General features: G+C 46.9%; 1 protein-coding gene across 1 annotated transcript; it reads left to right on the forward strand.

Annotated features, from left to right (window-relative positions):
* Window positions 1-1,240: 1,240 nt before the first annotated feature.
* Window positions 1,241-24,898, forward strand: ENTPD1 (ectonucleoside triphosphate diphosphohydrolase 1). Its single transcript, XM_037399802.1, is given in 13 exon segments — window positions 1,241-1,446; window positions 12,586-12,746; window positions 14,723-14,856; window positions 15,247-15,364; window positions 16,632-16,782; window positions 18,260-18,419; window positions 19,058-19,294; window positions 19,830-20,020; window positions 20,022-20,088; window positions 21,105-21,224; window positions 21,424-21,561; window positions 21,717-21,879; window positions 21,882-24,898. Coding segments are annotated over 12 exon segments (1,545 nt in total). The 5' UTR covers window positions 1,241-1,446; window positions 12,586-12,721; the 3' UTR covers window positions 21,923-24,898.
* The last annotated feature ends 1,652 nt before the right edge of the window (window positions 24,899-26,550 follow it).

Consider the following 26,550-nt stretch of genomic DNA (forward strand, 5'->3'; position numbering starts at 1 on the left):
GAGCATCAGGCTGGATATTTGCTGCTCTCCTGTGCTTTTTCATCATCTGGGGAAATGGGGCTAACGGTGCTGACCCCTGTAAAGTGCTTGGCAGTCTATGGGTGGAAAGCACTGTGACAAACTTAAATGTTATGTTTCATTACTAGGGAAAGGCTGGGTTTCAACAGATGGAAAAGCATGATGGTCAGCTCTAGCATTACCTGTTTGGTATTAGTTCCCCGTATGTGTGGGGAGACAGCACTGCTGGGGAGCTGGAGTCAGCTGTGAAAGCCACAGAGTCAAGGGGAGCCTGGGAATAGTGGGAAAGTAGTGAGACAGTCCTGGCCTTGGTGTCCATGGGCTGAGAGAAGGCTGGACTCGGAAGGTTGTGACACGAGCATGAGAAAATATGTGCACACAAAAGCCTCCTTGTGAGTCTTGTGACTGCTATGGGATAATTGCAGCTATCCTGTCTCGCCAGGAGCTTTATGGGGGAAGCTGAGGTTAATGCCAGCCTTGCCTTGCGAGCCTAGCATAGGAACACTACCAGGTCTGCACTACACTAGTGACAATGGTCTCATCCCATACTGTCACTGGGAGCTGCTCAGCATGTGACAGACTGAAAACAGCTCCAGCTGTAACATTGTCAGTGAGATCTTGGGTGTAATCTGGTTTAAATCCCTCCTGGTAAGTCTGGTATTGACACCCAGGGACAAGCTGCATTGTTCCTCTCTTGGATTTCAGCATCCTCTAATTTCTGGGGGGCTGCCGCTGGTGCTGCACTGGTGCATGCTGTGGCACAAGCTCCAAGCAGGAGATCTGGCTACATCCAAGCAGCAGAGCTGCATGCAGGAGCAGACCCCAGAACAGCTCTAAAATCTGCTTCCTTTGCTGTTATTAGAGTCTCCCATAACCTAACCAAGCCAAGGAGACCTTTTCACAGCTGCAGTGATGACCTGTGAGGCAAAGGTCCTGGCACACCATGCATAAGGCAGGCATGCAGCTGAAGAAGCAGAAATACTACAGCTGGCCTGAAGGAAATATGAATGGAGGTATGTGTGTGTTTGTAAGAGACAGAGAGAGAGGACTGGAAGAAGCAACAGAGCAAGGGTTAAAAGAATGGTCTGTAGTGATAACCAAGGACGTGACTGACTGCACTGAAACTGGGTAAACACTGACAAATGTGGTGTTTGTGACAAACCCAGCAGCATGCGCCCTGATAAGCTTTACATGGATGGCTTGTCAGAAGAAGGCATGGGTGCTGATAAAGCCGCTGCGCAGATGACTCCTTGGGGAAAAAAAATTGTGCTCCGGTAATAGAAGGATGACAACAAGATCGGAGCACATCCCGTGTGCGAGTCCTTCTCCTCTTCTCCCAGCAGGAAGGCAGACTGCGGGACCCAAAATGAATGGGGAACAAAAAAGGGCGCTGAGCAGATACCTGTCCTAGGGCTCTTGGGGGATGAGGTAAGAGAGATTTCAAGACAAAGGGGTTATGCCATAGTTACTGCTAGCTCCTAAAGATGGCAAAAGACCTGCCCAAAAATTTGTAGCTTGCCACTGAAGAGGAGCCAAACAGATGCAGTGAGGACTTGGCATCTGGCAGCCTTGGTCCCATCTCATGTGGGACCCTGCCAGAATGCCTGGGTGACCTCGGTGCCTGTGAGTACAGGAGGAGTGAGCATGAGTGAGACTGAAATTACTTTTGAAACACACATTTTCTGCTCTGTAAGTTCTTGCACTGTTGCTACACTAATTTCCTGTACCATAGCTACACTAAAACTACTCCATTCTTAAATGAGAGAAAGGTGTGAAGCCTTTGTTTATAACTGGTAATCTCAGCAGAGTTTAAGAAGTTCTTGTTTTGGTGTGATCGGTGGTGCAAAAAAGTGATCAGGTCCAAACCGAGCTGTGAGAGGCTCTGAGGGCTGAAAATTGTTGGGCAAAAATATCAGACAAAACAGAACAGGAGGACAAGGAAAGTTGTTGGATGCTTTCAATGATGGGAAGTGCAAAGCTGAAACTACTTAGCTGTCTTTTGCCTTCACCATTTCCACCCAAAGTAAGTTGACTTCCCGTGTGTCTGTGTATAGGGTGAGCAGGTCGTGGCCCAGGAGGAACCCACTGCTGAGAGTCATCTGAACAAGATGTGTGTGGATCCGCATCAGTTTACAATGGATTTTAAAGCTCGGGCTCTCATCTGCTGAGAGGAGACAGCCACACAGATTCCTCTTTGCAGAGTGACCATACAGCTCCTATTTCTCCTTCAGCCTGCTAGCCCTCATTTCTGTACTTCACATCTCTTCAAGTGATCCACCATCTCTTTGGGATCAAATCCTGCTTTCAATTAGTATCATTGTCCTTACAAGTATCTGAAGTTTGAGTTATTTTTCTCATGTTTGTCTTTTTCCAAGTTTATTGTTTCCTGTGTAGGATGGTGGTTTCCATAGATACCTTGGACATTATTTATCTGTCCTCCCTGGATATGCAGTTCCTCCAATGAATTACAGTGCAGTTTGTCACTTCTGCTTGAGGCTTTTGCTCCTTCATCCATATCAGTTCTATACTGAGCATTTTCATGCTGTTCTAACCTGTCTTGTCATCTCGATGTATTGGCTTGTGCCCTTATACAGCTTTCAATCCAACGATGGAACTCCTATCCCAGCCAGTTTTAAATTAAAAAATGGTACATTGCATGTCTATTTTAGGATTTTGTACTGATAATTGTTGGAAACTTTAGCTCAGCTTTTCTCTGCTATGGGTAACTGCTAAACAGAACAGTGTTTTGTTATTTTTGTTCTCCTCCCTCCTCCCCCCCCCCCCCCCCCTCCCTTGAGAAACGTTATCAAAGGAAATAGGTCTGCACAAAGTACTCAGGATTGGTATGGTCCTATCTGAGAGCTCAGCTAGCACTGACTGGTATTGTTTGAGACAACTCTCACATGAGTTTCTCTCCTTATCCTGTTTCTAAATTGTCCCAGAGGAAAGCATACGTCCTGGATTGCAGAGGTAGATGCTAATGTGAGTCATTGCTTGGTATTTAGGCTGAGAAAGTTGACCACTATCAGTCTTCCCGAATCCTAGCAGAAGCCAGGAAAAATCAGGATGCTGCCTAAGTTAGTGCTTTCTTCTTCAGGGCTATTCTGCCCTTATGGGACTATTTACTGCCCAAGTGGGTCTCTTCTGCTGATTCAGCACCACAATAAGTGATGCCAGGGCAGCTCCAGGCCACACTTAAAAAATTACAGAGACCATTAATCACAAGTTTTCTCTTTAGCTGGTTTATAAATGGATTTGTTTTCTTTCTTGCTCCTTTGTCCCAGAGCTGTTAATAAATAACCTTTCTACTGCCCCTGCTCCTGCAGGAGACGTGAGGAAGGAAGCCTGTGCTCATGTGAACTTGCTGCAGCTGCTGCAGCTGGGCTGGGATCCTGTGGCTGCAAGGTGGGCTTTAGCTTGGGCTTGGGACCTCCCATCAGCAGAGGGAGAACGGTGCTCAGAGAGGCTGGGAAATGCAGCCGTGGCAGGGAAGCAGCGGACCTGTAACTGCTTTCTGCATGGGCCCAGGTTTGCTGGCCATTCCTGCTCTGAGGAGCTGTGCTCATCTTAACAGATCAGCTGGCAGCTCTTTTCCATACTATAAACCGGTCTCCTTCGCCGGAGTGGCTGTGTCACAAGCCTGTCGCTTCTTCAGCTGAAGTAACCTCCGTTTGTTGGCTTTTGATGGTAGGAGCGTTCTTTCTCTGTCCCAGTAAGCAGCTTTGGACACGTTAGGCTAAATCACGGAGCAGAAAGCTGGAGCCAAGTGTTGTAGAAGAGTTTGGGACTTCCCTGCTCGCACCTCCTTGCTGGGAAACAGAGAGCGGCTCGTGACTCCTCTGGGGGAGATGCAGTGGGAGGTGGGAGCTGCCGTGTCCGTTTGCTGAGCCCGCGCCTGGGTGCAGTCTCAGAGGGTGCTGGGGGGCTGCTCAGGCACCCCGAGGTGATGGTGGTTTAACGTCTCTGCAGCAGCCCCGTGCGTGTGACACACAGGGACGGGGCAGCTCGTGCGCCTGTCAGAAGGACGGGTTGCTGTGACCGTCCTTTGTCCTTGTTACCACTCTGTGCCCATACTGCCTTATCCAAAATACTTCATGTTTGTGTTTTGAACTGTTTGAGGCAAGGGCTTTGGGAGATGGGGAGGGGGGAGTAATGAAGGCATACAAATTGAAGGCCAAACTATGGTTTGATTATAAATGGGTTTCTTTTCCTAAGCCTAGCTCTCCCCAGGATTCACTGTGCGTCCTGGTAATAAGCAATCTGAATTTGAGAGATTAATCACATCCTGTGCCAGCCCGCTTGTCCAGCAAAACCCCTTTGCTGTTTTGTTCCATGTCTGCATGAGGCTTCAGCCCTTGCAAGGTGCTCTTTTGACCATGAAAATTTAGATTCATATTTAGCATATTTAACCTTTGTAACCTCCAAGAAGTATTTCTCCTCTATACTCAGGAGCTTTGTCAAGGCCTGTCCCCCGCCACAGGCTTTTGGTCTCATGTTCCTTCCCATTGGTTGTCCTGAAAATACCACAGGGTAATTTGTTTCCTGCTATTTGAAATGGAAATTGTAGCAGCATGAGGAACAGAGCGTGATTTCATGCCAAATATCATGAGCGGATTCTCACTCATGGCTTGTGGGAATCAGTTATTAAGCTGACCTCTGAGAAGTCAGTGTACTTTTTTCCGCAAAGCCTAGGCAGTGGGATGCACTCCTCAGCCGGAGACAGAACCATCCCAGCTGTTCCCTGTCCTGTGCTGTGCAATGAGGAATGAAGATAGCCGTGCTGACAGCTCGAGGTATGGGGGCAAGTCTGGAAGTGTTTAATGGCAGAGCTATCTTTTTTATGCATGCGGACTTGACCTTGGCTTGCTGAAAGGAGGCAGTGGGGCTGCTGTCCTGCCTGGACAGCAAAGGAGCCTTTCGCTTCATCTGCTAGAATTAGTTGCAAAGGGCAAGTACCTACAGTTTTCCATGCTGCACGTGGTGCTATGCATGTTAAGGGAGGAAAAACTCACTGGGTGTCTTGCAAGCCTGAGATACGCTCCTCTGAAAGAGCAAACACCTGTGCTGGAAATCATGCTTAAAAGGAGTGGCACAATTCAGGTGTAGGCAAGATCCCAGGCACACGTAAGCACTGCAGCAGTCCCCAGCATACGCACTTGCATGTAGGGCTGCTGGGGAACGGTCACCATCCATCCCTCGGCATCCAGGGGTTTTGCCAGTGGTTTTGCTGATGCTGCAGCAGCCTGGAACAGTTTGTGCTTCTGCGATTGGTCTCCAATGGTTTTTGGTCCAGAGCGGGAAGTGAAACTTAAGAAAAGCTAGTTGCTTTGCTGTGCAGAAATACTTGGGAAGCTTGCGTTCCCGCCGGCTGCAGTGGCACAGGCAGCTGCTGTTTGCTCGCATGCGGCACTTTGGGCAGCAGTGTTGTTTTTTGGAAGCTGGGGAAGTGAGCCCTGAAAGCGGTAGTGTTGCTCAACACGCAAGGGGATCCCAGGAATCTGTGACTCAGAAAAAAACATCCTTGAGACATGGCGATGGTCTTGGTGGCCTCAGCCCCTTCAAGGCAGGAGAGGTTGTCAGTGGAGAGGGCATGGAGGGAAACCGGTGGCTTCTGGGAGGGTGTGTTTTGGCATCACTGTAAGCGCCGGGTGCAGAGCGTGCTGTGGGTGGTAAGGGGATGTATATGTTTTCTGTGTAGTCGTCCCCCCTGCCAGAACCTCTTGCTGGGGGCAGCAGTATCTGCAGTGCTCAGGACTTTGTTTTCCAGGAAGTTTCTGAACTTGCTGACCCAAGATGTGTATTGACAGTGGGGAACAGTTGTTCTGGAGACTGTTTCCTCTCTTTTGCCATGACAAATTCTACATTCCCTTGGTGTGGGTAGCTGATGGGGCACAGGGGAGGGTGCGCTGTGCTGGGATGGACTCACACATCACCAATCTTCCTATTAAAGTCGTGGCCCCGCTGTCTTTAGCAGCAACAACCATTAATTAGTTGTACACAATAGCTGCATGGGAACGAGTGACCAGAACAGGGGAAGGTTAGTGCCTGTTACCAGCCGGGATGCCGGAGAGAGAGAAGAGTGTAACCGTCAATATAGAGATGAGGAAAGCAAATATGATGGTAGATTTCAGGGAATGGCAAGGTAATTCCTCAAAACCAAGGGTGTATCTCATAACTTGCCATGCATTACTTCCAGCATAAGGAAAATGGATATCAGCCCTGATCTCGATAGAGAAACATTACTATGGGAGTTATGAATTATTATACAAGTAATGCACACTTATTCAGTGTCAACAAATAACATCTAGTAGCTCTTAGAAGAAGTGATTTCCCAAATTTAAAAATACTTGAGCTGAATCAGCGGAGTATTTAAAATAGCCAAATAGGAATGCTAATCGGAAGCAGCCTATTCATTTCTTATTCTATTCCTCAAAAGCCTTAATCCAACAGTTGAAAGTTATGCTAATTTGAAAAATAATAACATCTCTAAAAGATGCTATTTCGGGGGAAAAAAGGAACCTACAATTAAGGCACATTTGAATTGCAAAGTGTAGAAGATAGTCAAAAGAAGCATAAGGAAAAATTATGGCTAGAGATTTAAGAAGAGGCAAAGAAGAATGTAGGGATATTGAGCACCGAAGAAAACCTGGTGGTGCCATTTTTGATGAAAGTTCAAGCTTTCTGGGTAATGGCAATAAACCTCTCCTGTTAAATATAGCTTTGATGGGCTGGTAGCAAATTAATACCAGAAGTTGCTTGGTAGGAGACTGATGTAACTGATAACAATTGTTTTCTTCTGATTTGAAAACCTCTTTGATGTGTGAATCCTAAAGAAATGAGTACAAGTAGGGTACAGTCCTGGCAGCCCAGTAAACATCATAAAATGTGAACACTGTCTAAAGGTCACTGTGTCAGTGGTGTCCCGCCACTTGGTGGTTGCTTTTGAGAATATTGAGTATCTCAGTCTGACTGCTGGGATGTAAGCCAGAAGAATATATTCCTGTGGAGAGAATATTTATGAACAGGCATCAGGAAAGCTTTGGTGGGGTTGGTGTATAATAACAAGGAGAGGGGCTACGATGCAGGGATGGGAAGCAGTTGTGAGTGCCTTTGTAGAGCAATCAAGGAGGCTGAGCAGTGCACACAGCACTACTGGGTGCCGTGGGAAGGTGTTTGGCAGGGGAATTCACTTTATACACAAGGTGAATAGGGAATTTGTTGGTGGGGCAGCCTGGGGTCGCAGGGATTCCTGCCTGGAACCACCAGACATCACTCCTTCAGCAGTAAACCCACACCACAGGGTCAGGGTAAGCAGGGACCGTGGGACTGCCTGAGCACAAAGCCCCTCTGTGCCGCGCCGGCTGCGGAAGGGAAGGAAGGGGCCTGTGTGCTGCCTGCTCCTTTGTGTCCATCTCCTGCTGCTGCTGCTCAGCTTTTATACCCACCAGCTCTCTAGGATTTCCACGTGCTTTCTTCTTTTCAGGTAAACAGGGGTCCTCTGATGTGTCTTGTGCAATTCCCTGGGGTCGTATCCCAGGCACAACTCTAAAAGCAGCAGAGAGTGAGGTGCTCCCACTCTACCAATGTTGTACATCTGAATAGCATATAGCAGGGTGGTTGCCATGCCTGACTTAGTCTGAATGCAACCTGGAGCTTTGTTGGAGGATGGAGGGAACAGATTTATTCAAACGCATCTGTATCCCATGAGGAGGGCATAACACATTGCATTGGTCTTTGCTAACAGCATGGCTGATGAACATGTCTTCTTTTTGCTTAACTGCCTTCTGAACTGAGGAAACAGAGCTGGAAGAAAGTCCCGGAGCCATCCTACTGTGAGGCAAGATCAGCTACAGCAGCAGTGGCATTTCATCTGAAGACAGAGAACAGGTCTTCCTTGCTCTTCTCTTTCTGAACTAAACAACCCAATTTCTCTAATCTTTCCTCTTAAGTCAGTTTTTAGACTTCTGATCTTTCTTCTTGCTCTCTTCTGGAGTTTCTTCAAGTGATCTACATCTTCCTGAAAGGCAGAGGTCCATTATTTTGGCATAGAACTTCACAGGAGGCTTTACCAGCACTAGATGGAGGGAAAGATTACTGCAAACGTATATGACTGCAAGAATGTTTTCTCTGGAAGTGCTACTTAAGCAATTGTTCACCATGATGGCTATTTTCTAAATGTCGTATTAGCTCATGTCCTTACTCAAGCCAGTTGGATGTTTTTCACCAGGGTCTCCCCTATTATCAAATTTATTTTGAATTCATTCCAGCCCTATGCGTCAGTGTGCTTTTGCTCCCAACTTGGTATTATCACAGCTATAGGCACATTCCTTACACCATCTTCCAGCTCACTCACACACACGTGTGTGTGCACCTGGCACAGACTAATTCAAGCACTCTGTCCAGCTGCATAGCCTAGATCCATAGGTCTGATGGAGTTTAAGACACGTAGGGCTGTGTGATTCCAAAGTATCAGATATCTCTGAAAGATGCCATCCAAAAAAACCATACTACATTGTTTTTTGATTATTAGTTTCACTGACATTCAGTGTTTGTACTCAGCACTTAGAAGTATTTAATCTGGAAAAAATTATCCAGTAGATGTGTATTTGTAATTGTTATGTAGGGCCACAAGGAGAGCCAGAGATCAGACAGTATTGAGGCCATGATCTTTGCCACATGAATAACTAAAACTTGGCGCAGAGCCTCCCACACTGTTTCATGTAACAGCTGTAAAAAGTGATGTAAAATCCTGATCTGGAGCTTGAATTCTAACTTCAGCATGTTCAGTGTCTTGCCCTGGTATTTTGAAATAAAACCTCTTAACCAAAGCAATTCACTTACTCTCTATTGCACTTGTATGGGTATTCTAAGACAAACCTGAGCTTCTCGCCAGCCTAAGAATATGTTTTTCTAATATGTTGGCCTGAAACAGGTGGTTTACATTGCTTTGCAGCAAGAATTTCCTAGGTAACTTGAACACGAGCATGTCTGAATGAAAAAGGCAGATGACGAATGAGTAAGAAGTCAGATGGGGCCAGAGAAGATTTCCGAAAAGGGTTTGGTAATGAATCAGTGTGGCATTTCTGAGTGTTATGACTCAGATGTTTGGTTGTGGGTGAATCTGAAGACAGGAGTGCCCATTTAGGTAGTGTAACTCAAAACCTGATGCAAGTTCAGCAGCCTCAGTGAGTGTGCAATTCAAACTGAATAAACTTCATGACTACCAAAATAGCGTTTTTCCTCAGCAGGAGGATAACATGCGTTCCCGCTATCCACCTCGAAAAAATAGCAGCACTGACTGCTCCATCCCCTTCCCTGCCAGCAGAACTTTGTAACTACGAATTCCTGCCAGTTACTAAATGGCATGGACTGTGTTGCCAGAGCCCTGTCTACTGGGCACTCTGCTGACCTGGATGTTCTTTGTCTGCAAGCACTTGCCCCAACAGATGCCCCTTCTGCCCAGGCTGCCCACCCTGTGTCACAGAGCCAGTCACAGGTGCTGGATGCTTTCAGATGGCTGATGGATTCAGGCACCCTTCAGCCATGGGCTCCTGTGCTCTTTCAGCTGGCAGTCAGGCAGGCAGGTTGGCTTCTGCTGTGAAGTACCTGGCATCTGACTCGTTTCACTTCATACTGTTCTCATTTCTCTGTCTTCAATTATGCCTGCATCCTTTTGTGATGGATCATAATTCAGTGGCTTCTCAGCACTGTGTTGTGTCTCTCTGATATGTTTAGGTTCAGGAGCTCTGCAGACTATATTCCCATTTGCTGAGCTACGTGATTACAAGAGCATCCAGCAGCTCCCCCCCAAAGACTGGACATGTGCTTAGGAAACCAGTTATTGGAGAGACTCCCAACAGACTGCAGCAGCAATGTGGGTGATCAGCAGCAGAGGTAGCTGCCAGCTGATGGGCAGGATTCATAAGACACTGTCTTATTCTGCTGTCACTCCAAGCCTTGTGGGCAGCAGGCAATGTGTCTTGGAACTCCCTTTGCTTACAGCGTGTAGCAGGGCTAATTCATTTAAATACGATCAAATAGAGTTGCTGGGTTGACTTAGCGTGGGCTGTGATGGTAGGTGATCGTGTGTCTGAGGTAGTACAAGTCCCAACCTCACTTTGTTTAGGCTGGGACTTGTATCACCTCCTGGTGTAACAGGTATGTTACAATATAAGGCTAGTCTTATTGCAGCTGTGGTCAGAGTGCTTAAGGAAAATAAAAGCAGATTATTCTGTATGCAGAAAAGGGCTGCTGGACTGTTCAGATAGATGGAAAAGTCTGGAAAGACAAAAATCCAGAAAAGATCATTGCTTATGAGTTGGTTAAGAGAATAAATTCCAGGAGGATTGGGTGTTGCAGAAGTTATGAGACAGAGGTGGAACAAGGACAGAGAATAGACTGGCCATAAATAAATTAAAGCTGAAAATGAGAATGTTTCTCACCGTACAGAGGTGTGCTGAGAGCATAAAGGTGACAGTGGGAGCTGCCTCTGTCCGGGTGGCACTCTTGCAGTAGAATAGTGATGGCCTTGTGTTACAGCCTCTTGTGTAACAGGCTGAGCATGAGCATCCAAAGGAAAGAGCAAACTGTAGCTGTTGTGCTAAGCCAGAGCTTACAGCAGTGTTTGTATTTATTAGAGACAATGGGTCACACTGAGGTTATCTGAACTGAGCATGGTTTTGGACTATGCACAGCATCTCTCCTTTTCTGCTTTGCAATCCTAATTTCAGTCCTTAAGCCAGCCTTAGCCTCTACTTATTGCATCTCTAAAAGCAGCTGGTTGCCTGAATCCTTTTAACATTTGTTGCTAAGTCTTGTTTGGTGAGAAAGAAGTTGGGAGGCGGGCAGCCTTGGCTGTGAGTGACATCTCCTGGCATACAGAGCTGCCAGTGACTTAGTGTGATGTCAGCTGGAGGAGCAGTTTCCTATTTGTCTTGCGGCTCTAGAAGACGCTGAGAACAATCCTGCTTCCTTCCCTTCACACAGAGCTGCATCTCATGCTAGTGTGGTCCTTCCTGGGTTATTCACCAAGAGCAACAGGGTGTCTGCAGCAAAACTGCTGTTAGTTGTAGTGGCTGCCAAAGTCATTCTCGGTTGATAGCTAACTTAGAGACAGAAAGGATGTTAGAATTGTTTATGTTCTGGGACCTGCACCAATCACTGTATGGAACCAGTAGTAGCCCCTACAAAAAAACAAAGAAACCAAAATTAGAAACAGACGGAGATGCCTGAGCAGCTGGACTGTGCTCCAACATCTGGAGAGTTCTTATGCCTGTGCGGCTGTGCAGGGCTCCAGCACCAGGTGGCTCTGAGCTTTGGGGCAGGGAAGAAGAAAAGCAGCATCATTTCTATGCCTGCTTACATCCTTACATGATGTTTTTATCGCCACTTACACTGGGCAGTATGGGAAGAAGAGCGGAGATCTGTCTCTATTTGGGTTCTGGCTGGGCACAGAGAGAGATCATGCTTATTTCATCTTTAGCTGAGGAAAATGCTGTGGAAGAAAAGTCCTGGGCCTGGCAATCAGAGGTGCTAGAGAGGCAAGTACTGCCCTGCTTAGTGGAGACTGAGGGGTGTTTGCACAGCATTCAGCAACATGAACGTGGGGTACAAAGGATCTGGAGGAGTCTGGGGAATAATTTAATTCTTTAGCCACTGTGGAATCTGCAGTTGTGTGTAGAGCTGATGGAGATAACCAAGTGTGCAGAAAAGGGAACTTGTTCAAATACCTTTGTGAGCAAATGGCAGGTGAGTTTTATTTTAATTACATTGAATTCTTTATCTGGATTTGCAATGTTGTGGTTTGGTCTTTTTGAGTCATCAAGTATTCAAACCTGTATGCTTTGAGTGCTGTTTGGAAGGTTATTGTTTTGTTAGGTTGCCTTCTGGATTATGCTTATAATTTGCTACCTTTTCTTGTATGAAAGATTTCAACAAAATGCTGCTTGGTAGCATTAGAGTTCACACAGATGGATGCTCTGGTGTGGGATACAGCAATGAAATCACATATCTACAACCCCCAGAGTCCTGAAAAGTTCTCATGATACTGAGCTAAAATTCAGGCAAAAGGCATGTTCAGGGTTAAGAAAATACTGTGCCTTGGAAAAAAAAATGACTAATCTCAGGTTGCAGGTGGGATGCAGACAATTAAAGTTATGCCTCTGCCTACAGATAAGGGATTTCTACAGCCGTTTATTGGAATGTTCCATTACAGTGAGAAAATTGTTCCTGCTTTGCTGTTAATGCTGCTATTTTCAGATCAGCTGCTAAAAGATACAGCAAACAGACAACACCCATCACAACAGGAAGTTTGGAAATCGTAGAAGTGATGCAAAGTTACCCATCCTTTGTTTCTGTGACAGTGAACACCCAACAAAGCTGTGGCTGCCTCTAGGCAAGATCTTAGAATAAGGGTGGCTGTAATTACATGGATGTGCTGTGCAACTGTCAGCAGAAGTTTCAGTTTTCAAGCATGCTAGCTTCATATCTACACTGTGCAGCTCATTCTACATTATAGTATGTGGTTTTATTCATTTTTCTAGCATTAATATGATTTGTGTTCAACAGAGATGCTCAGTGCTATCATAATCTGAGCCAGCTACTCTCTCCAATAAGAAGAAAAGTCTCCCAGCTGTCATGCTTTGCTGTTTCTAATAACTTCAAGCCACGAGTTCTGGGACCTTTCTGAATAAAGCTGTATAAAATGCATTCTTACCTCCCACTGTCTGGTATGTGCACTAGACTATTTTTTTAAGCTGCATTCTTGGAGCTATTGGCAAGCGTGCTGTGTCTCTAGTAGGCACTCATAAAATGCGAGCATAACTAGCTTCCAAATTTCACAGTTAGCCTCAGCAGATTTACACATAAGCGTGATGAGAGGGAGCAGAGAGCTCCAGGTCAGTGTCAGGTTTCCATGGACCTGCCTGCGGGGAGATCTTCAAAGCAAGTTCTCTTGGCACTTTTAGGCTCCGTTTTCTCTGGGTAGGTGGGAAGATGTTGTTTGCCTACAGTTAGAGATTTCCAAAGGTGCATTGCTTTTTTTCACTTGGGCTAACTTCTGAAAATAACTCTATGGTTTGGGGTTATTTGTAATACTGGGTAACACTTTGTATAGTACTGGCACGTGGGACCACTTTCATGTGAAACCAGAGTGGTTAGAAGATGGCCCTGTCCAGGAGATGAATGCTTTTCGTATTCGCATGCATGATGTGGGTGCCAGGATGGATTTGGAACATTGACCCAGTACCACCTGAGGGCTGGAGAATGACCTATGGAACTCCAGCACTGGCATGCAGGTGCAGAGCAGGTTCAGTCACCTTACCTTTTTGGAGCATGAAGATAGTTGATGTGGTTGCACAGAGGTATTATCACCCTGGATGACCTGTAGTATATTTCTAAACATCTCCTAGAATATATCTGTGTAAGGAGCAGACAAATTAGTACCCGTGTGAGCAGCCAGACAGTCAGTGCTTTTGAGTATGGAGCATCAGTGTGGGTCAAAATGGATTTCATGTCATAATGGGAACAAGGTATGTCCCCAGAGTGCTGAAGCTATTTGTTAATTCTAAGTGTTAATTTACAGCTAGATTATAAATCCGGAAAAAATACTTTTGCTGATACCCTTTCTAGAACTTCATTGTAAGATGGTATCTTATTAAACAACACCAAAACTGGCTGATCCTAAGTTGTGAAGTGAGATTTCCACCATGGAATATACGAAGGAGAATCCAAATCAGCAAAATGTCAAAGACAGCATCATGCTAGCCACTAACAAATGCATGTATATGTATATTGGTTCTGAAAGTTCAAATGCCGTATCAGTTGTGAACTATTTCCATCAGCCATAAGTGGCTTTTTTTTTTTTTTTCAGTATTCTACTGCTAACCATGTATTTTAAACTGCAAAAATCTTAATTTGTTAGATAGGTCATACCAAATATATCAGTAACAGTTAAGGAATCAGACTGGTACAAGTTTTGCAAAGTGTGTGATTTTTAAACATATTATACCAATTCTGCAAATACAGGCTGTTCATAATTTAGTGGCCTTGTGAGAACTGGCATCAAAAATCTCCATAGATTTGCAGATCATGTTTTCTATGTAGCATTGCCAAGTTGCAGGATGGCATTGTTTGGACTGACTGCTGCATACTGAAATGTTAGCGTTAGACTTCCTAAGTGCATTACTAGTGTTGTAATTTTGTTATATACATTGTCAAAACTGAAGTGCAAAGTATACTAGGACAAAATGTCACACGGAGTTAAAGCTTTGGGTTCCACAAGGTTACACAGTTTATATATTAGCTGTCTGTTCCTTTCAGCTTCTTGGGATTATTAAGCCAAATGCAGAGCTATAGAAGTTGGTGTTTGCCTCAAACAGATGCTCTTGCTATATAGTGGCTCAGGTCACCTGCAGGTATCTCAAGGGACAGGCTAACCACAAGCTACATCTTGAGGTCCTCTCTTCATCACCACCTGGCACAGGGCAGGGCAGCCCATGGAAATGTGTCATGGCTCATGAGAGCAAATCTGCAGGACACCAGCGCTGAGTTCTGCCTCTAAGAAATCCTGTGTGAGAACACGGGGCAGGGATGGGCAAAAACAGGTGCTTTGTGGTGGAAAGGAACTGCAGGAACGTGCCTGAAGACCTTTGGGGTGTGAGGTAAGATGGGCTACAGGGATATTAACATCCTTTTTCTGCTCTAGTCACAGGTACCAAACCAAAGATGTCCTGGACAAGAAAGATTCTACTCATCCTGGGACTCCTCTCTGCTTTGGCTGTAATTGCTTTAATTGCTGTAGCAGTGACCCAAAACAAGCCACTTCCGAAGAACATTAAGGTATTGCATGCTGGGACTCTTACAGGAAAAGAAGCCAGACTGGGGGGTTAGGTGTGAATAATGCTCCAGGACATGTTGCTGCCCTTGCTGGGTCTGGCTAACCTCTCTCTCTGGCTCCATGCTCCTCAACATCTCATTTTACATCTTTGTGATAAAAACAGATACAGCTTCACAGGGGATCATCTCCTCAGTAATCAGTCCCTATTTTGCTGCTTCTCTGCTCTTGCATCCTTTGATGGAAACTTTGCACTGAAGCACTACCGAGGAGAGCATGTTCCCACAGCTGCCAGAGATAGGCTGTTCGTTTCTGGTCCCCCTGTGTGTGGAGACTGGCATATGCTGTTCTGGTTTGGTGCCTCAGGTGCAATGACAGCTCTGTTTTGCCCACAGTATGGGATCGTGCTGGATGCGGGGTCATCCCACACTAACCTGTATGTATACGAGTGGCCAGCAGAGAAGGAAAACGACACTGGGGTGGTACAGCAGGTGGAGGTGTGTAAAGTCGAAGGTAAGAGAAAAAGAGAGTTGTGGAAGGGGCATGGATGAAGAAGAGATAATGCAACTAATGTGGGGGGAGGAGAAACCTGGAGGAAGAGGCCAATAGTGAAAACGGTGTTGTATCTGTGAGCTAATTTATATCCCACCACTTCCCATGGATAGATGTATGTGCCTGACCTCCTGGGAGGAAAGCTGGATCCACTTTTTCCTTTGTTTTTAGGATGCTTGGAAGTAAGTGCTTTTTGGGAAGAACTACACCAAAGAATGTACTTAAATAAAACATTTGCCTTTTTGGGAAGAACTACACCAAAGAATGTACTTAAATAAAATATTTGCATGCACCCTTGCTGAAGTGCCGACGAATGTCAGGCAGCTAGAGGGGAAGGCATGGTTTGCTCTTTTTCCAGGCTTCTGTGCAACCTAGGCACTGGGCTTGCAGGACAAGGTTGCTCAACTTACGCGTGTCATGGTTTATTTCTTATTCTACTTAACAGCTGTGTAGGTGTTGTATGGTTTAGGAAGCATAAATGAAGCCCAAGGATACACGTAACAAGGAACAGAGTTAGACCATCGTGGATCACTGCACTCTGTGGGGAGGTGTTGTCACAGCCCGCCTGGAGCCTTTTCAGGCCTGCCTGCAGTGCAGGGGACAGCCACGCTGTTCCCAACCTGCTGCAGCAGCTGCTGGGTGCTGCAGCGTGCCGCCATGAGCAGCATGCTGAGGCAAATGCAGAGTGGGCTGCACTGCTGCCCTTGCAGGCACTGGTCCTGGGGGCGGTCCGTTCACCAGGGGACATGTGGCCGGGAGGGACAATGAATTTTTCTTTGGGTTAGCACGAAAGGGGATAGCTGCAAAACACTTAATGCTGTAGTGTGAGCATACAGTACACAAATGACAGCATCTTCCCTCAGAAGGACCCAGCGCAATGAAGGGTCAGGGATTTTCAGGCACAGATCCGGGGTACACCCAGGCAGAGACAGAGATGAGTGTGCAGGTGTCCAGGGCATACTAAGCAAAAGATCTGTCCCACCGCAGCCCTCATCGCTAGTTCACAGCCTGCCTCACAGAGAGCGGGTGGCAAATGCTGGGCGCCATGGCCATCCGCGTGTGCATCGGGCTTAGCTGATGCTGTAGGTTTCTAAAACTCCTTAGAAATGGGGTGGTTGAATCTGATGTTGCTGCCTGTGATAGTAGCATGGTTTGTCATGACTGCTCGTGACAGCACTCTGGGGTTATGCTTGGCGTTTGAGCAATGGAGTGTCCTTATTTCTTGCAGGCCCTGGGATCTCAGGTTACTCCCATGCCACGGAGAAGGCCGGTCCCTCTCTGGCACAGTGCCTACGGCAAGCAGAAGAGGTGATTCCCTCAAAGCAGCACCAAGAGACACCTGTCTACCTCGGAGCAACTGCCGGCATGCGGCTTCTCAGGTACTGCACGGCTTGTCCCCTTCTCCTGCAGCACTGCACCTGAGATTGCCATGGATGCTCAGTGGGAGCCTCTTGGACAGAGTCCTTGGAAATGCTGCCAGCTCACACTTTGCCCAGAAACCCTCTTCTGCCACTGGCCTCTCTGAGCCCTGAGTCTCCCTGGGGTCTTCCCCTTCTTGCCCAGCAGGTTCATTTCCACTCACTCCAACTTTCCATCATCTCCAGCACCCATATGCAGCGCAGAGACACCAGGAGGGTAGCAAGTGCCCAAGCTGATGCTCAGGGGATGCTCAGACATCCCCCACATCAAGGGGATGCTCAGACATCCCCTACAGTCTGGTATTAGGCCTGACCCAGGATTTTTGAGCCCAACCATGTTGTGACTCCCCGCATACCTTGACTCAGCCCAAGACCATCAGAGCTAAGGTAACTTTATAATCATATCCTCCTTTAATTCCAATTTGTGATTTTTATGGGGGTGCTGCAGACCTCTTGCGTGGCTGGGACAGGGAGCTGATTTTATGTCTGTATTGTCTGGGAAATCTCCCTGGGGGGATACCAGAGGGCATGGATTTCTTCTGTAAATGGTGATGGTGAAGAGTGAGACGAATCCTGGCCTGTATCTGAAATACTGTGGCCAGCAGGACTAGGGCAGTGATCATCCCCCTGTACTCAACAGTGGTGAGGCTGCGCCTCAAATTCTGCATTTAGCTTTGGGCCACTTACTACAAGACAGACATTGAGGTGCTGGAGCATGTCCAGAGAAGGGCAAGAGGGCTGGTAAAGGGTCTGGAGCACAAGTCTGATGAGGAGCAGCTGAGAGGGCTGGGGTGGTTTATTCTGGAGAAGAGGAGACTCAGGGGGGACCTTATTGCTCTCTACAACTACCTGAAAGGAGGCTGTAGGCAAGCGGGAGCAGTTCTTTTCTCCCAGGTAACAAGCAATAGGACAAGAGAAAATGGTCTCAAGTTGAGCCAGGGGAGGTTTAGATTGAATGTTAGGAAAATTTCTTCATTAAAAGGGTTATCAAGCATTGGAACAAGTTGCCCAGGGACATGGTGGAATCACCATCCCTGGAGGGATTCAGAGAACACGTAGATGCAATGCTTAGGGACATGGTTTAGTGCTTGAACTTGATAATCTTAAAGGTGTTTTTCAACCTAAATGATTCTATGGGTCTCCATGGTGCAATCCCTACCAGGGCACATGCTCCAGGAGAACAGCTCAGCTCTGGTCTCTGCTCCAGGTATCACTCTCAGCTGTGGGGTCTGTAAGTGTCAGAGCTGGTGGCAGCTGTGCTGTCAAGGTGTGACAGAGAGGGATGTGGCCAGTTAGAGCTGGATGTACCCGTATGAATGACTGTTCTGTTACAATTAATGCTTGGTGGGGAGTTGCAGCCTGCTTACTCGGAACAAAGCCCATAGGCTGCAGAGAGCTGTCAGCCAGAGTCACTCCATCCTTTCTTTCGTTCATCCAGCTTGGAGAATGAAAGTGCAGCTGACAAAGTCTTGTCCTCAGTAGAGAAGACGCTACGCTCAGCTCCCTTCAACTTCCAGGGTGCCAGAATCATCAGTGGTCAGGAAGAAGGAGCCTATGGATGGATCACCATTAACTACCTGCTGGGCAATTTCAAGCAGGTACTGTACCAACGGCAAGTCCGTATCTGAATCGTTGGCTGGCAGCACTTTGTAAGTCATGCCTTGTAGGAGGGTGTCACAGGCACTAGTTTCCCACGTGAGCCATTTACCAGAGACCAGGAAGCTGCACATCCTGCCTCAGCGGTTATGTGAGTATATCCTGATACCAGTCAGTATCAGGATGTGCCACTGTAGTCAGGCTTAAAGTATTGAAATAAAACACCAGCATCTTCATAACTTTGCCTGGGTGTAGATCCTCCCCCCCGCACTTCCTGATCTAAAATATTTCTGTGCCTGCAAAGTTTGACTATGCTGCTTTACTATTGAGCTTATAAATCATTGGGAGCTGAAACATTAAGTAACCATTTTATCTCATAGCAATTGTATTGATTTCATATTCTTAATCCTCCTACAAATAGACATGATCTATCTTCTGCTTTTCCAAGCTGCATCTTTCTTGTACCTTGTTCCAGTTCTCATTTCATGCCTCCCTTCAGGTCTTCCTGCCTTCCTGTGTTCTGTGCTTCTGCTTCTCTCCTCATAGATATCTCTATATATATCTCTCTCCCTTAAATAACCTTCTCCATGCCTGATGTATCTGTTTTACTTTGGATTTTTTATTTATTTTTTTTTTAAAGTCTGGCTGGACAAAACTTCTACATTCCCTGAAATCCGTAAGTGAGACATCAGGAGCACTAGACCTCGGAGGAGCCTCAACGCAGATTACTTTTGTACCAAATGAACTGTCTTCTGAGTCCCCAAAGAACCTGCTCAACTTTCGTCTCTATGGCAAGGATTACCTAGTGTACACGCACAGCTTTCTCTGCTACGGGAAGGACCAGGCTCTGCAACAGAAACTGGCCAGGGACCTACAGGCAAGTGCATCTGTAATTGCAGGTGGAGATCCTGGACCCTCCCAGTTTTGACATACTGCTGCTGTAAAAGTTGCTGTATCCCAGCTAAATGTCTCATCCCTTGGTCTGGGTTTGGGAAAGGTCATCCTCCATAAAGACTGGGCAGATGGCCAAAGGGATGGCAGTCAACATTTTCAAAAATACTACCAGTTTGAGTTGCCTTGATTCTTGGGTATGGGATAGCAGGAATACTATGCCTAACTGAAGTACTCGAGGGAAAGACATTTCACCATCTCTGAGAATCCCAAATCAACAGCAGCTTCACAAAATGTGGCTGAAAATAATTTTCCCAGGGTCCTACAGGGAGGCTGTGGCAGTACCCACATCTCCCAAATCGCAGCCAGTGCCTTAAACCATCCTCATCATTTTGACCCAATGTGTGTGTCTTGGTGTGATGCACTGTGACAAGTATGTTGTGGCCACCCTTCCTCATGGCTCTTTCCCAGGGTGTTACTCTAGAGTGAACTGTAACAACTTGGGTTGATTTTACTTTCAGACCGTGGAGAACAGCAGCCTGCTTGATCCGTGCTTTCACCAGGGGTATCAGAGGACTGTAAATATAAGTGACCTCTTCAAAAACCCTTGTACATCAGCCAAGAAAAAGCAATTCCCTTTCAGCCAGTTGTACATACAGGGAGAGGGGAATTATCAAAAGTGCCGAAGAAACATCCAGAAACTCTTTAACAAACCAGTTTCCTTACTCCAGCTGCTCCTTCAATGGGATATACCTACCTCCATTACAAGGGGATTTTGGGGTAAGTCTTCACATTCTTCAACTCTCTGCAATTGAGAATATCAAAAAAGCAGAAACTCAGAGTAATGCTAGAGTATATTATCCATGGCTGGGGCAAAAAATCATTTACAAGATGGCTTTTTGGACGTGTGTCCTACTGGGTACCGCACTGTTCCCATTCTAACCCATCTCCTGCAGGCGTCTCCTTGGAGTGCTCCACTTACTGATTCATTTTTCAAGCAGTCCTACTTTGATGACCAGCACCAGAGGCAGGAGAGCCTGCTGCAGTCTGTGCATGATACACTGCTGCTGCAAACCTTTTCTCCTGAGTTCAATGGTCATACCAGATCTGAAAATTCATGCTTGCAGTGTGTGAGCGCTACTGAAACCAATCAGTCAGGTCACCTGTCCCATCAAGTTTGGCAAGCAGAGACAGCGCTTGGTCTGAACACGTCATGTGTGACACCACGTTGATCATCAGCCCTAGAGCTGCAACACTTCAGTGTTTTTGCAGCTTTCTGGGGGAAATTGTTAATACTCCCTTGCCCTGCTCATAAACTGCCCCCTACCTGTCGGCTGTTGGCCAAGGTCAGGGATGGGTTTTCTGGATTTTGGGTTATATGCTGGGGCTTGTGCACAGTCTTTTTCAGACCATCACCTCTGCTCTTTGTGGCAATGTTGACTGCAAGCTCATCTCGTTCAGTTGCCAAAATGGGATCATGGCTGTGATGGCAAGCAGTCTTCACCGTGTGCTGCTCTGGCACCAGTGCATAGAGGAGAGAGATTTCCTAAAGGTCTTCAGGATATTGTGGCCATTGAATTTCCAACTCCACCTTCCTTTTGGTGTCCTTAGCTCTCATCAGCTCTGAGGGGTGTGTCTCAAAATGACATCACTCTTGAACATATACGTACTTTTGTGTGTGTGACATTGCTTCTTATATTGCTCTATCTCTAAACAAGACCATTTTCTTTTGTGGGATTTCTGCTGTCCTGCTCATGCTGAAACCCAGTCAGATTAAAATATTCTTTCTCCTTCAGGCTTTTTCTGCATTCTACTTTGTGATGAACTTCTTGAACCTGACCAGCGAACAAAGCCCCATTGCCCTGGACAAAGTGACCAGCACCATTGAGAGCTTCTGTGCCCGGCCTTGGCATGAGGTGAGCAGTGCTTGTGGTAGTGGGCGGATGCTGCCATGTGGCCAGAGCTGCTGATGTTTTTCTGTAGGATAAGTGGCTGGGGATAACTTCCAAGGCAAAAGGGGGAAGATCCCCCCCAGCACCAGCAGTGGATGTTCAGGTGCAGGCTGGAACAGCAGGAACCTGTGATTAACTGCCTGGTGACTCCCTCCTTCCCTAGGTGAAGGCAGCGTACCACCAAATAAAAGAGAAGTACCTGAGTGAGTATTGCTTCTCTGGAGCCTACATCCTCTCTCTCCTGGAAAATGGCTATGAATTCACGCAAGAGAACTGGCAAAGGATCCACTTCCTTGGAAAGGTGTGTATCGTGGTGGGGAGGGCTCTACCCCAGCAGCTAACTTCAACCTCTGCTGCACAACCCGGCCCTTTTTCCCCAGGGGTGCCACTGCCCTGGCAATGCTGCAAGCATTCCTTGCACCTCTCAGTGCCGATTCCGCTCCTCTCCCATTTCAGATCGGCAGCAGCGATGCAGGCTGGACCCTGGGCTATATGCTGAACCTGACCAACATGATCCCCGCAGAGGAGCCCGCTGTGCCCCCTCTTTCCCATGGCAGCTACGTGGGGCTGATGGTGCTGTGCTCCCTCGTGCTGGTGTCTGTGCTCTTGTTCGCCTGGCTTCTTTCCACAAGCCCAAGTGCCTGCAGAAGGGGATTGTTTAGGAAGAGCCTTGTGGGGAGACGGGCCAAGTCCCCCTGGCCGCTCAGGGCTAGGAGACCCCAGCAGAGCAGGCTGAACTGCAGAGACCTTCTCGCCTCTCACTGAAGCTACTGACTGTGTACAACAAGGGCATTTATTTCTTCTGACTCACACTTGCACTGACAGACATTGGGACATCAGGCTCGCCACCTCTCTCTGACAAGGACAGACAAGCGGGTGTCCCCTCCTTGAATGGGTCATATTCTCATTCAATGAAACTTTGCTTGTTGTTTTTGCCTTGTGCACAGCATTATAGAGAGAAAAGCGGCAGCAATCTTTGGGAGCCAGTGCTCCTGCAAGGGTATCTCAGGGTCAACATCCCACTGAGCTCTTGGGAGCGATCACAGACAGGATGATCCTGCTCCTCCTCTACTGAAGTCGGTCCCGAGAGCCCTTCCTGCACCAGCACACCTCTGCTCGCCTGCCCGCACCCTGAGCCCTCACAACCCTACAGCTGGGTATGGCCATCTGCACCCAGCTGGGCCCCAGACACTGGCCGGGCTCCCAAATGCCACTCTGGGAATAGAAGGGATGAGGATGAAGAAACCGAGTGTGCTGGTGGTTGTCAGCCCTTAGCTGGGCTCTGGTGGCTGTCTGCTCATTTTGCAGGTGGCAAGAAGCCTCTTTCCCATGTCTTCCTGATGTTGTTGCTGGACCAAAGCTGGCTCACTGTTACACTGAGCCATTCCCATGTCCCTAGGGTACATCAAGACACGAGTTCCTGGCCAGCCATTGCTGACTTTACAGGGTCTCTGGTGTGATCAGCGTACCTACAGGTATACACCTACTAAAGCAATCCAGAGTCACTATGCTGATCATACAGCAGCCTCCAATCGAGGGAAAATGTTTATTAGGTGTTTTTATAGACAGCTGGCAGCAGTTAACCATCATGAGCATGCACAGATTGAACCACTCTTTCTGCCAGCAAAATCAGTGAAAATTTGCCTTCCCTTATGGCTTAGGTTTATCCGTGACCGTAAGACCCAGAGCTTAGTGAATGTACACACTGCAGCCCATGTTATAGTACACAACGAGGGCAATGCCACTGATCAGGTTTATAAATCACTTTCTTCCATTATCCATTCCTTGGTCAGAAAAAAAAAAAAAATAAAAATAAGGAAAGAAAAAAAAAAGAAAAAAAGGAGAGGTAAGTCAGAAATCCATTTTTATAAAAACACTTGGAAACCACTGGTGCCTGTCTACCTCCCGTGAAATCTTGGAAATCTGTTATCATCACCTGTAAGTGCTGGAGGCCAGAAGAAAGCAGATATTGTGGAGAGAAAGGCATGACAAGTACCCACCTTCACCTGTTTCCCAAAGCAGAGCTGTAGAAGGCATGAAGGAGATCAGGATGTGCAACCCCAGTAAAGTCTTCTCCTTTAGGCAAGCACACAGAGCTCGGGGTTTTCATGGTCTCCCAGCCTGTCCCTCTGCACAGTGCAGGCTGGAAAATGTCCCCCAGTTATTTCTACTTCATGCTTGGAAGTAGGAGCCGTAACATATTGAAGGACCTAAAGGTAAGGGAAAAATCTACTCTGTCTTGTGGTAAGACCTTTGGGCAGCTCATTGTTCTTCCAAAAATCTGTGTCCTATTTTTTCTCTGAATTAGCTGGCTTCAGCTTCTGTTGGATCTTGTTCTGCCCATTTCAGAAAGACTGAGTAACTCTCTGCTGTCAAAATCCCTTTTTCCTTGTGGTGCTGCAAGTCATCGTTTTATCTTATTAAATAGATTGAACTTTAGTCTGTAAAGTGCTCTGTGCTGACCTCACTTGTAGCTTCTGTGACTCCACTTTGAATATTTTTGTGTATTTCTGAAATCTGGACACCAAAGTTTTCAGCAGAGGGTGTTAGAGTTGCTAATTGTGTATATGAAAGCAATACCTTCTGGTTTTGACCTATACTCTATGTTCCCCATTTGTATATCTCGGGGTCAGGTCTTCTCACTTAAAGGAAGGTTTGGGGGCTGTTTTGTCCAGTTGGACTATTGCAACTTGGTCTTTTTTGCAGTCATTGCATTCCAGAATGGCTGCTGTCTCACACCATACATCACTGTCCCTTACCGTTAGCCGCTTTGCCTTCCACGTGGCTCCAACTGAAACACGTACTATTCAAGGAATATTCCCCCAAGCAAGTGATCCAAGTCAACCACAATGATGCTTCTGATACTGTTGTCCATTTATCAGGTCTTGTTTTATCTGCAATATATGGAGATGTTGGATTCACCTGGAGGTGGAGTCTTCCTCCTGTTGTTTTCAGCAGACAGGTGGATGGGAGGTTAACAGCAGTTTTTGGTCAGGGCTGGAAGGCAGGCAGCAAGAGCGTGTGTGATCAGAGCTGCTTCAGCTCCCAGTCAGCCCCACTTCCAACACACCCATCCTGTGCTACCTTCCTTGCATACGGAGTCTTCGTAGCAGAGCAGGTGTCCTGTAGAAGCTCCCCACACGAGCTGGTGCATCCTTGCTCCCCATGAACAGTGTGGAAACCTGCAGAATCATAATTTCTCTCCAGAGACCTCCTCAGGGATCTGGCAGCTGCTTAGTTGTATCTGTGATGCTGGAACTGTCAGATCCATTGAGACACTTCAGAAGTTGGTGCAGAAACTCCATGTGGAAATTGGTGTGGAGAGAATGCCTGTGCCAGACTGCTCTTCTGGTCTCTGCTAAGGGTTTATGCCAAAGGGAAAGATCAAATACAGAACCTGGGAGAAGAGCCTTAGCAATGTTTTATATCTTTATTGCAAGTCCCATAGTATTAATGTTGTTAGCTCTTAATTCTGGAGTCAGGTAATCAGCTGATATCTTTGTTTACTCTCTCCTGCCTTCTCTTGGTTTTTTGGGGGTTGGGTTTCATGTTCTTTTTTAAAGCTGTAAATGTGACTTGGATGCAACCTAAGGGCCTAAAACTAAAATAAATACAAAATATGTTACATTATTTTTAAACCTTAAGACTTTTAGACCACATTTATAAGTCAGTCTTTCCAGAGCTAGAATTCTAAAGTGAGACCAGACATGTTATTTAAAAATCACTTGAGCAGGCTGAGACTCTGGGAGTTGGTTGACTGATGGCATCCTGTCCAGGTGAGACCCTTGCACATCACTGGCTGTACTTGAACCTTCCCAGAAAAGCATATGATTTTTTTCTCCTCATTTCTCCTGCTATTGCAGGATTCTACCCATGGAGGCCACTCAAAATACTTGGTCAAAGAGTTCAAGTTTAATGAACATTCATTTCTTTGCTTCTGTGCTGCATCTGACACAGCTGTATGGAGCTCAAATGTGTGTTCCGGAGCCACCCAATGCATGTGTGAAGGCCATTAATGACAGTGGGGGGAATTTCCAAATATGCCGGTAATATGGTCTCACTTCTCTTGTTAATGCAGTTGATCTGCCTCACTGATAATTATCCGTGCCTTATTTCTAATTTGATAGCTTCTGGCTTTAATTTCCAACCACTGGCTCCTGCATAGTTTTGCTCTTCTGCGTTAAAGCATCTTTTAACACCTGATGTTCTAGTCTTGCAAATATTTGTTCGCTGATCAGCTCTGCTGGGCTGCTGAGATTCCAGACCTTGGTCTCTCCTATTTTGCCACAGGAAGCCCTGAGGTGTGTTGCAGCAAGGTGGGATGAGTGTTTCTCGTTGGGTTCAAATATTGACTGGTCCATTTTTGGGAAGGCTCCTTGCAGGGGGGTGTGATAGCTTTGCCGTGTACAGAAGCAGTCTGGTCTCTCTGGGACTGATGACTTCCATGGTATTCACCCAAGCATCAGGTGTGAGGCAAAACTATCAGAACTTCTCAGAAGAGAAAGGCTGGGTGTCCACAGCACGCTCATCTCTTTCAGAAAATAACCAGTCCCCGCCACAGGCTCGAAGTACCCTTTGCTCTCCTCACCGACACAGCCAGCTCTTCTCTGTGCGTGGGCTACAGCTGATTTCTCTGGCCCTACAGCAAAGCACACTGCAGCCTCCACTTGGAAGAAAGCTCTCAGAAGCGGGGCCATCACCTCTGCGGTGAGAGGCTGATTTGCAGTGTTGGTGCTGGCTGGGGCTCCCCAGCTTCTCCAAGAGCAGCTCTCAGCTGGACACATGCCCCTTCCTTCTCCATCCCAGTTCTTCCCGTGCTCTGTGCCAGGGGACGTGCAGGCTCTGCAGGGCTGCCAGTTGCATCATGGGGCTCAAGAGCCTGTTCAGGAGGGGCTGGGGGTGACACACCAAGGACAACAGCTCCTGCCAGCTGGCCCATGCACGTTCTTTTCGCAGCTCAGCCCAATGAAATAGATCTTCATTTTGATGCACGCACAAATCTCTGCATCCTTGTCACAATAAAGAGTTCTGAACTGGTGCCAGAAAAGTTTTGCACTGCTTTCCAGAAGATGGGAACTTGGCAGTAGTGGAATGGAGCTCCTGGCACTAAACATGGAAAAGTCCCGGGATGGGATTTCCTCTGTTGCCAGTTCCCTGCTGTTCTCCTGGGTTAGATCTGAAGTTCCCGGTGGATGGGCAGCATCCCCTCCTGGCGGGGAAAGGCACTGTGGTCCTTCCCAGGCTCCGGGCACCTCACACGGGTGGTCTTACTCCCAGGAAGGCTGCTAGT

The sequence above is a fragment of the Falco rusticolus genome, chromosome 9 (assembly GCF_015220075.1).
Source record: "Falco rusticolus isolate bFalRus1 chromosome 9, bFalRus1.pri, whole genome shotgun sequence".
Classification (NCBI taxonomy): Eukaryota; Metazoa; Chordata; class Aves; order Falconiformes; family Falconidae; genus Falco; species Falco rusticolus.